Source organism: Oncorhynchus kisutch, linkage group LG21 (assembly GCF_002021735.2).
Source record: "Oncorhynchus kisutch isolate 150728-3 linkage group LG21, Okis_V2, whole genome shotgun sequence".
Lineage (NCBI taxonomy): Eukaryota > Metazoa > Chordata > Actinopteri > Salmoniformes > Salmonidae > Oncorhynchus > Oncorhynchus kisutch.
Genome location: NC_034194.2, coordinates 29,858,578 through 29,869,820, shown reverse-complemented (window position 1 = coordinate 29,869,820; position 11,243 = coordinate 29,858,578). Strand labels below are relative to the sequence as shown.

At 43.3% G+C, this 11,243-nt stretch overlaps 1 protein-coding gene across 2 annotated transcripts in view; it reads right to left on the bottom strand.

Moving 5' to 3' along the window:
• Nucleotides 1-1,226: 1,226 nt before the first annotated feature.
• Nucleotides 1,227-11,243, bottom strand: part of LOC109866330 (bromo adjacent homology domain-containing 1 protein) — a 35,389-nt gene continuing 25,372 nt past the window's right edge. For both annotated transcript variants that reach the window (XM_020454957.2, XM_020454956.2), the window contains exons 3-7: nucleotides 10,683-11,026; nucleotides 10,318-10,477; nucleotides 9,144-9,223; nucleotides 8,625-8,716; nucleotides 1,227-7,165 (exon numbers count right to left, since the gene is read on the bottom strand). In XM_020454957.2, the coding sequence (XP_020310546.1) occupies nucleotides 6,976-7,165; nucleotides 8,625-8,716; nucleotides 9,144-9,223; nucleotides 10,318-10,477; nucleotides 10,683-11,026 (866 nt within the window). In that variant the 3' untranslated portion in view covers nucleotides 1,227-6,975. The remainder of the gene's footprint in view (nucleotides 7,166-8,624; nucleotides 8,717-9,143; nucleotides 9,224-10,317; nucleotides 10,478-10,682; nucleotides 11,027-11,243) is intronic.

Genomic DNA, 11,243 nt, shown 5'->3' with positions numbered 1-11,243 from the left:
CGAGGCCTACAGTACTGATGGGAGTGGATTGTGGGTGCTCGAGGCCTACAGTACTGATGGGAGTACATTGTGGGTGCTCGAGGCCTACAGTATTGATGGGAGTACATTGTGGGTGCTCGAGGCCTACAGTATTGATGGGAGTACATTGTGGGTGCTCGAGGTCTACCGTACTGATGGGAGTGCATTGTGGGTGCTCGAGGTCTACCGTACTGATGGGAGTGCATTGTGGGTGCTCAAGGCCTACAGTACTGATGGGAATGGATTGTGGGTGCTCGAGGCCTACAGTACTGATGGGAGTGGATTGTGGGTGCTCAAGGCCTACAGTACTGATGGGAATGGATTGTGGGTGCTCGCGGCCTACAGTACTGATGGGAGTACATTGTGGGTGCTCGAGGCCTACAGTACTGATGGGAGTGAGGATTGCTGGTGCGTTATGCTAAGACATTAGGTTTATGAGCTGGGTGCTACTCAGAAACAGACTGGCCATAGGGCAGTTCAGGCAAATGCCCACTGGGCTGGTCCACTTTTAGGCCAGTGGGCTGAGCTCATGGGAGAAATACATTTTGGTTGAAAAAAAAGAGAAAAATGACATGTGCCCATTGACCTGTTAAGAAATATTATATATAATATTATAAATATATAATGATTTTGGAGCAGAATGATCAAAATGTAGATAATTGGTTGCTGTCCCATTTCATAAACGCTGGCCCAGAAGAAAAAAAATGGGCCAGTGTTTCAGAAATGCCCAGGACGATTTCTGGTCCCAGTCCATCCTTACTGCTATTAAATGTTTGAAGTTTGAAATCAAATCGTGAAAGCCTGCTGGAGCTGTTGAGTTGTCAGATCCTCCACTGTAGTGTTCAGTGATCCCGCTCTGCACTGTCTGTGTGTCTACGTCTGTGGGATGGACACCAGTAGCTATGCTGTGCTTGTGTCCGGCCACATAGAGCACTGCACATTCCTAGTGCCCTGAGCCCGATTAAGCATTGTACAAAGATGGGCCGAGGGAAATATGTCCCTGAAGAGGAGGCCAAAGTCGGTGTCCTGAACCTGTAGTATATCTACCGACACCTTGTGGTCGTTGGTTGCAACTTACATACCAGTGTGCCTTCCGAAAGCCATGACACACACTCACACACACACACACGTGGCCATCTGATTGTTAGTTTTGCATTCAACTTTCAAAGCAACATATGGCAGAATCACAATAAAGAACACGCTAAAGATTTTTTTCACAAAGGACTTAAACTTTATAAATAGTCTTTCAATGGAACATTAAATCAGCAGGGATTCTAGAATTCTTACCAAAAACCCAAGAGATTTTCAGAGAGCATGACAAAGTGACAGTTATCTGATACACACATCCTTTATCTACTCCAAAAATATCTAGACTTTTAGATCCCTCATTGTTAAATATATCAAAATATATGCTGACACTTAGCAGTAATACAGAAGACCACAAAAAGCAGAGTTTCAGGCATTGGTCGGGTGATTAGTTTCAATTGGTGCAGAGATAAAAACACCTCCTGGGTAAGTGAGAAGTGGAATGGTGGAGATCAGAGGTCAGGAACATTTGACCCATGTTACCATGGAAACCATAGGTACACATGACATATCATGACCATGTCCCAATAGCCCAAACATAATATACCATCTCCTTTCCTCACTTCTCTTGCCATAGGACTTTAAATGTTTGACAGTTAAATATCACACAACACCTATACTATATCATTCCCCCCTCCTCAGTGACATAAATGAAAGGAGATGAGGAAAGTAAACGTTAAAGAGCTTTGGGACATAGCCAGGGTGTTCTATTCTAAAGTTGTCAGTGGGACACCCAATTTCCGTTCATGTAGTGCCCTCTACGGGCTCAATGCTGTAAATACATGTCTGGGAGTAAAGCCATGGTGGGTCTGTCTGTGTGCTGATGGTGCAGAACAGCTGATCAGGTCAGTGTATCTTCAACTCTCTCATGTGAATCTACCCATGAAACAATATGACTAAGTCAAAATCCAAAATGACAATTTACCACGTCACAAAAAATATCAGCAGCAAAACCCCACTAGACAGAACACAGCAGAAAGATAAAGTTTATCGTTCTATAGCCAGGCCGTCTCAGGTGTAGAGTGACTCTGTCCTCTAATTGGATAGATCGATGAGGGGAGGGCTCAGGTGACACCCATTACCATGGCAACCTCCCAGACGTCAAACCCTAAGGTCAGACATGTAGACACTTCACTCCCTAAACCACAGATCTAGGATCAGCTTAGATTCACCCTCCAACCACAATTCTAACCTTAACAAACAGGGGGATGAGGACATATCTGATCCTGGATCAGTGGTTAGAGTGTAACGTCTACCTCCCCTAACTTTGTGTCAGAATGTGCTTTGGTCTTCTTTACCCCTGATGCCAAGTGGCACCTCTAGATGGAAACCCGCTCTGGTGCCAGTCTGTTTCTGCTGCAGCCAACCGGGCCTGGCCATTGTCTGGCTGGGCAGTAATATAGCCTTGTTACAGAAACAACCTTCTACACCGCTAGCTATATAAGTACAAACTACTACAACCTCTGTGAATCTCCATTCAATCATTTAATATCCAAACTCATAAATTACTAATAACAAGAAACCAATTGTTTTTCATTATTGACCACGAAAGTCTTAGCAAGAGGACTTTTTTCAATTAAAACACATCATCCAAATAAGTTAAATTGAAATCTTTATATATTGTATTGGTTTACTCCATTTAAATATTTATGTATTCATTTTTAAATATAATCATCAGCTACAGGTCTTGCAAAAAAATACTACTACTGCACTGTGCAAATGCTGTCTACAGAGGGTCAGGGGTCACAGAGTCAGGGTTCAAATATGTACACTTAATAATTTCATAAAACTCTATTTACAGTCCTCTTTTAGCTGGTATTTCTATAGTATTCAGAACGATATTAAGTGGTAACACCACAGCAGAGTACAGAGTAGGTCACGTCTCAAATGGCACCTTCTGCCTTCTGGTCATTATTTCAAACAATTCAACTCAGGTTGGTAACTACTTGGTAGGTTATACTTTTTCCAATGAATCCTTAAGAAACTAAAATGTAATTACTAAGTAAATATTAGGTAACTAACTACTAATTTAACCATGCAAATTCAAAGTAAAAACCAGGGCTCAGATTCACAACACTGTCTTAAGAAGACATTTCTTCTTAACTGACATTTTTTCCTTAACTATAGACTTAAGAAGAAAGTTAAGCAAAGTTGCTATTCCTCAAAAAGGTTATTGGAAATTTTATTGCGCAATTTCTTATGGTTCTCCTTAAGTAAAAAGTTAAGAAATTAGATTCTTAAATAAAGTTCCTGGAAATGTTCATTCCAAGATAGCTAAACCCTCGTCTTAAACTCAGGGCAGTGAGAGAAAAAGCTCATGAAAGCAATTGAACATGTTTAATTCACACAAACTTATTATTTTAAACCCCAAAACATGTTTTAGAACAGTCATCTCAGGAAGAAATATGCTAACATCATTAGCATACAAGCCAGATAGCTAGTTAAAACGGTTGCCTTGCAACAAACATTTTCAGATGATTTGTAAGAAGATATTTGAGAAGTTCATAAGAAAATCATTAAATCTTAAGATATTGTTGAGGAATTGTACTTATGACAATCTTATGAAGTGTTTTGTGAATCTGGGCCCGAGTGAATACTGGACTGTAAAATAAAGTGTAACCAACATCTTTTAGGTAGGGACCTCAGATCTTGCACCAACCCTTATAGTCAGAAATGAACCAAAACATAACCTAACCCTTCCCATTTCTCGTCTTCCAGGTTTTTGGTCAAATCTCAATTTATGACTTGTGATTCAAATTCAAAACTAAGCTAAAATAAAATGAAAAAGTTTTACTTCCTCGATTTACACATACATTTGTCAAAAATAGTCCCTCTGAAAAATATATTGCATATGCCATCTTAAGAAATTGACATAATAAAATATTTTCGATAAGGAAAAATTGTAAAGTAGGAGAATATATATTATTTTTTTCAAAGAATCTGGGCACCACTAGCAACAAAATACCTATTGATAATATTTAAATTTAAACCTTTATATGATTTATCCGATACAAGCTTTGTTTAGTCGCTATTTTGGGGTATGATTCAAACTGTTATACTGGAAAATGTTTCAGATGGCTTTTGGGTATTATTCAAAACTTTGCAGATTAGGCACAAAGTCCAGCAATAGAACATTTGCACAGTAAGAAAGCAATCCAAGGTAGTGTTTAAAGAAGTACTAACTCAGTCAGACACTGCCGCTTGTCTAGGACTACACGTGACGGACAGACACTTCTGCAGAAGGTTACAAGGCAATGTTGAATGATTGTGGTTAAAAACCAACACATCTCAATAACGTGTATCAAAAGGACATTTTTCAGAGATTCCAAGCCAAACCTCCGGAACATCACATTACGTCATTCCGCACAGCGAGTTACACCAAGATGCCAACTCACCTGAACCCCCTGGACAGCGTGGATGAACAACAATAATACCAGTGTGGATCCACAATCTACAGGAATGATTTTTCATTGTACATATTATTTCATTAGATGATATGACAGGTTGGTTGGATAGCAGGTAACATATAAACCAGAGGTGACCAACACTCCTCCTGGAGATCTACTGAATATGCAGGTTTTTGCTCCAGCCCTGCTCCAACTAACACACCTGCTTTTACTAATCAGTTGTTAGAGCAGGGCTGGAGCGAAAGCCTGCATACCCAGTAGCTCGCTAGGAGTAAGGTCATTCACCCCTGAAGTAACACATGGATAGTATGCTGGCGGATGTCTCTAATAGTAAAACATAAAGTAGTTATGCATTGATAAAAGTTGCCATGACACAGCCTTAGTTTCCATTCTCTACTAAGCGCACAGACAGTGATAATACACAGTATTGTCCCCAGTTATAATATAACATATTAGTAGCTTAACATAAATCAGAACACAATCATAGACGTTGTAATTCAGTAATGGATTAGTGCAATCTAACAAGGGAGGGAGGAGACGAGAGGCGGGAAGAGGACAAGAGAAGAAGGAGAGGAGTGGTGGTGCTCTGCTTCGTGACATCCTTTGGTTTATCTTGGAGAGGGCGGAGCTTCGAAGGATGGAAAGGGATGGGGGGATAGAAGTAGAATGAGTAGAATGGACAAAGATCCACAACATGTGGACCAGCAGCCATATTGGATGTACCATGTTGTAATGTTGAATAAAATGCTTATCACTCGGGAATCTCTGAGGAAACCAAGCCTCTCTCAGTGTTATACTCAAACAACAATGGCAAAGTGTTGACCGGGGTGAAATCTATGTGGATTTTGTCTGTGGTTTTGTACTTTTTCCATTCTACTCATCCAATTTCTAATTGGGTGGGACTAGCTGCCTAAAGCTCTACCTGCAAGTCATAAGGCAAGTCATGGGAACAACAGGGTCGCGTTCAGGAGAGTGAAACATTACAGAAAGTTAAGATAGACATGTATAGTAAGCAATGGTCTCTGCAATACGTTACATTTCCATTTGAACAATCTGGAATGTTTCAGACTTCTGAACACTCCAAAGATGTGGGCACTGACATCAACAACCCTCCATCTGATAGGCCAATGCAGAGCATGGGAGAGGTTAGCCCTCCACAGTAAGGGAGCTCTCCATTGGACCGTTGGACAAAAGCATGACGACAGTCCTGTTCTTAGGAACAGAAAAAGGGGGTCAGGGGGGGATTTCATCTCACATGACCCTATTCTTCATATAGTGCCCTGTCTTTGACCAAAGCCCGATACAGCAGGGGTTCCCAATTACATTCAGCCGGGGACAATTTCTTTTTAAGCGGATGGTCGGGGAGCCAGTAGATGGTTATAAATGATTTGTACCCTGCAAATTGACCACAAGTATCCCAAACAGATATAGTATTTGACAAAAACATAATTTCAAACCTTGATTACACTGGGATATGATCATCTCCATTTATGAGTGGGAATACTTGAGGACAGATTTCCTAAATTAAAATCACTTCGAGCTGATTTTACCGTTTTTTTATGTCCCACAACAATTAGTATTTAAAAATAAATAAATAAAATAATTTTGTTCAGAAAACTTGGGGGTGCTGCCTATTGGGGAACCCTGCTATACAGTAACATTTATCTGCTAAGTAATGCACTTTATGGGGAATAGGGTATGATTAGAGACTCAGCCAGCGCTGAGGGTACTTCAGAATAGTGTGTTGTGTTCGGACAATGCAGGAAGGGAAGGTGAGACTTCCACTTCCTTTGTGAACCTGCACCTGTGGTTTCACTGTAGCCAACAGACTGAACACACACACACACACACACACACACACACACACACACACACACACACACACACACACACACACACACACACACACACACACACACCAGGGACATAAAACCTCATTGTGTGTGTGTTCAAGCTGCAAGTGCCCTCTCGATCACAGCTGCCTCAGAGACAAACACAAATGAAGAAGAACGTTGTCATCACATCAGGCGCTAACATCAACGTCATGACGAGCCCTGTATGGCTCTGGTAGCGCAGTTCTTCCTCTTGTTAGGTCACCAACATGGCTGTCCATGCACATGGTGATGAGCCCTGGTATAGCAGGACAGCTAGCAGACCAGGACAGCTAGCAGATCTCTCCCTTCTGTCCAAGCCAGTACAGTTCTAGTTCCAGTTGAGGGGGTCGAAACTTCACCTCCCAAGTAACAGTTGTAAAAGGGGGTAAGGTACTTCAGTACCCACTCCTTCAACGCCATTCTGGGGATTCAGATATCAGTGGTCCCCCTCCAATACTTCAGCAGCCCTCCCTCCAGTTCAGGGGACCCCCAAAACCCTTCAGGGGTTCCCCCTCTCATCCTTCAGCCCCATGTGAAGGAGTGCGTGTGCTCCACTACGGTTGGTCTGTCTGCCTGTCCTCTGCTGTCCCCTACTGCAGGTTCTTCAGGATGCGTCCGTAGCGGAAGTCGTAGACGTGGCGGCAGAGGTACACCAATTCAGGGTCTATGTCGGCGGGCACCTGGCGGTGGTCGGGGGGGTCGAAGTCTGAGGGGCAGGGGACCACTCTGGCAGCGCCAGGGGGCACACCCTCTGCACGCCGCTTCACCAAGGCACAAAATCTATAGATGGAAAATCAAAGTGAATTTTGAATGCAGTCGCACCTTTTCTTCCCCCTACTTTACATTCCTACCTCCAGACATTTAATCCTCGTAAAAACTCCCTGTTTTAGGTCAGTTAGGATCACCACTTTATTTTAAGAATGTGAAATGTCAGAATAATAGTAGAGAGAATGATTTATTTCAGCTATTTCTTTCATCACATTCCCAGTGGGTCAGAAGTTTACATGCACTCAATTAGTATTTGGTAGCATTGCCTTTAAATTATTTAACTTGGGTCAAACATTTCGGGTAGCCTTCCACAAGCTTCCCTCAATAAGTTGGGTGAATTTTGGCCCATTCCTCCTGACAGAGCTGGTGTAACTGAGTCAGGTTTGTAGGCCTCCTTGCTCACACACGCTTTTTCAGTTCTGCCCACAAATCTTCTACTTGATTGTGGTCAGGGCTTTGTGATGGCCACTCCAATACATTGATTTTGTTGTCCTTAAGCCCTTTTGCCACAACTTTGGAAGTATGCTTGGGGCCATTGTCCATTTGAAGACCCATTGCGACCAAGCTTTACCTTCCTGACTGATGTCTTGAGATGTTGCTTCAATACATCCACAATCTATTTTGTGAAGTACACCAGTCCCTCCAGCAGCAAAGCACCCCCACAACATGATGCTGCCACCCCCGTGCTTCACGGTTGGGATGGTGTTCTTCAGCTTGCAAGCCTCCCCCATTTTCCTCCAAACGTAACGATGGTCATTATGGCCAAACAGTTCTATTTTTGTTTCATCAGACCAGAGGACATTTCTCCAAAAGGTACGATCTTTGTCCCCATGTGCAGTTGCAAACCGTAGTCTGGCTTTTTTATGGCGGTTTTGGAGCAGTGGCTTCTTCCTTGCTGAGCGGCCTTTCAGGTTATGTCGATATAGGACTCGTTTTACTAGGGATATAGATACTTTTGTACCTGTTTCCTCCAACATCTTCACAAGGTCCTTTGCTGTTGTTCTGGGATTGATTTGCATTTCTCTCACCAAAGTACGTTCATCTCTAGGAGACAGAACGTGTCTTCTTCCTGTGCGGTATAATGGCTCTGTGGTCCCATGGTGTTTATACTTGCATACTATTGTTTGTACAGATGAACGTGGTACCTTCAGGCGTTTGGAAATTGCTCCCAAGGATGAACCAGACTTGTGGAGGTCTACAAGGTCCTTGTACTCTACAGACTTGTGGAGGTCTTGGCTGATTTATTTTGGTTTTCCCATAATGTCAAGCAAAGAGGCACTGAATTTGAAGGTAGGCCTTGAAATACATCCACAGGTACTCCTCCAATTGACTCATATTATGTAAATCAGAAGCTTCTAAAGAATTGACAGCATTTTCTGAAATTTTACAAGCTGTTTAAAGGCACAGTCAACTTAGTGTATGTAAACTTCTGACCCACTGGAACTGTGTATGTATATATTTTGTTTCTTACCGACAGTACTGCGCTAATGGGAGAACATAGCATCGGTCTTCGATGCAGGCCACACTGTTCTCGTCTTGATGGCGAGATGCAAAAATCTCATTCTGAAAAGAGAGAAACAGACATAGAAATATCAATCACCACACAATCAAAAGGGTACAGAGACAAGATGGATGAGAGGCACGGAATCTCATTCTTCTTCTCATGTCTTACATCTGCACTGATGAAGAAACAGAAGACAGGTGAAAGCAATATGGTGGAAGCCTACTGGAAACCTGCTTCCACCAGTTATGTCAGCACACATCAGTGCAGATGAAGTAAAGGAGACAAGGAGAGGGCTCTAGACTATTGAAATTAAGGAAAGGAGACAAAGAAAGGAGACAAGGAGAGGCCTCTATACTACTGAGAGGAAGGAAAGGAGACGAAGAGAGGAGACAAGGGGAGGCCTCTTTAGACTACTGAGATGCAGCCAGAGTTGAGTAGAGTAGAGTTATCCCGAGTTGTTCTGTGGAGTCAGAGAGTTGTCCTCACCTCACAGTGCATGCTGGGGTCTCGGACTCCCTGTGTGTGTTCAGGTCGATAGTACCAGAACAGGCTCATCATCAGCTCTCCTGAGGAGGAGACACACACCCACACGGTCAAAACACCAGACAGGCAGACACGCATTCGCATTCGCACGTGCACAAACACAAACAAACACTCACACCCATGTGCACACACAGCAGACAGTGAAACAACTACAGAGGATCAAAGGACCAGCCAGGTCTTTAACCAGCCAGACATAAGCAGCATTTCAGACATAAACAACCATTCACAGCACACAGACACACACACCAGGGATTCCCTTAGCCGGAAATAGACGTTTTTTGGCACCCCAAAAAATTCTAACTGATAAATAAAACTGTTGCAGGCCAAAATGGCTGGTAGAAGAAAACAAATTCCCATTGAATTTTTTTAAAATTTAAATTTATGGAAATACCAGTCGATGTAAATTAATTTGACCGTCATGCTTATCGGTCTATAGTTTAATTTGCATAATTTATTGGAATTAAATTGGCCTGTGTTTATTTTGGTTAGTCATCGTGTATCTTATTCATTCAACACAACTATCACACGCGCACAGCATACAGAGCCTATTCTGAACAGGATTTCTCCTGCAGAGCCTCAGCTGGGTGCTACTGGAGTAAAACTTGGGCTTTTACAAGCCCATTCATTGCGCAACAATTCTAAATGCAATCGCGTGTTAAAAACCATTTTGGTGCACAATTAAAGAGCTACTATTTTTATTTCTCAAATGGTAATTGAAGCGTGCAGGCCATTCCCAAATAGGCATAGGCCTACGAGCTTGTGATTTGAAACAATCCACAGCTATTTATTTGAATAACCTAATGATTCCCAATTCCTCTGTGGCTAAGTCATGCTTTCTGGAGAAGTATTCTGTATAGAATTTATTTTGTTGCCCAGAAGCCAAAGGCACAAACCCCTAGTCATATCTGCAACCCATCCTGCTGCATCTTTAGATTCCCCCTCTTTCTAAGTTTCTAACAGAGATGTTCATCTCTGTCACATATGGGACCGCTATCAGGTACGTTGTTTAGAACAGTGTTTAGAAAATATTCAATCTTCCCTACCAGCGCCGGAAACCCTGAGACACACAATTATTATACCCCAACAACAGGTTCAGACATCCTGCTGTCTCTCTCACCAGATTTGGGGTCCTCCCATAGTGCTGATATCTTGGCGACGTAGGGCAGGGACTTCTTCCGGGGACCGGCGCGCAGCAGCACTGTGTCTCGGACACGTATCACTTCGCCGTCTCTCTGTACTCCTTCATAACACTGCCGTAAGGCCGTCTCGTCCTCCCCCTGATACACACACACAGTCAAAACACACTTATCTTTATTCTCCAGTCACTGGCGACATCAGCAGTATTCTATCAGAAAGGTCTCGGAACACATTCTCATTAACAACAATGAGCCAATTGAAAGCTAGGGATGGTTAAGTTACCATGGTAGTATGAGGGAAGTAAACTCACAGTACCTCAACACACACAAACTTGATCCCACATACCGCAATGAACACTTCTTTCTCTGTGGGCACTCCTACAGGCAGCCACCCGTTAGTGGCCCGTCGGTGGCTGACCCGCTTCTGCTTGGCGGGAGATAGGTTGTGTGTCGGAGCTGGCTGTTTCTGGGACAGCCTGGTTCTCCCCATGGACAGAGAGCCGTTAGGGGGCTTGGAGCCCTGAGGGCACTCCCTGGCCAGCTTCAGCCTGCGGTCAGACAGGGGGGTGAGGAGACGGGGCTTGGCCTGGGTGGAGGACGGGGTGGTAGGGAGGGGACAGCCTGAGAGGGGGAGTGAGGGAGAAACCAGAAGGGAGGGGTTGTGGTCACCCTGGGGGGAGGAGTAACCCTCTGGAGAGAGAGCGAAGGGAGGAAGAATAGACTAGTGTTTACTCCATAAAAAATGCTGCATAGGCCTCACTAGATGTCATGCTACATAGGCCTCACTAGATGTTATGCTACATAGGCCTCACTAGATGTTATGCTACATAGGCCTCACTAGATGTTATGCTACATAGGCCTAACTCGAGTCCTATGTCATGCTTTTCTCTGATTCCCTGTAGATACT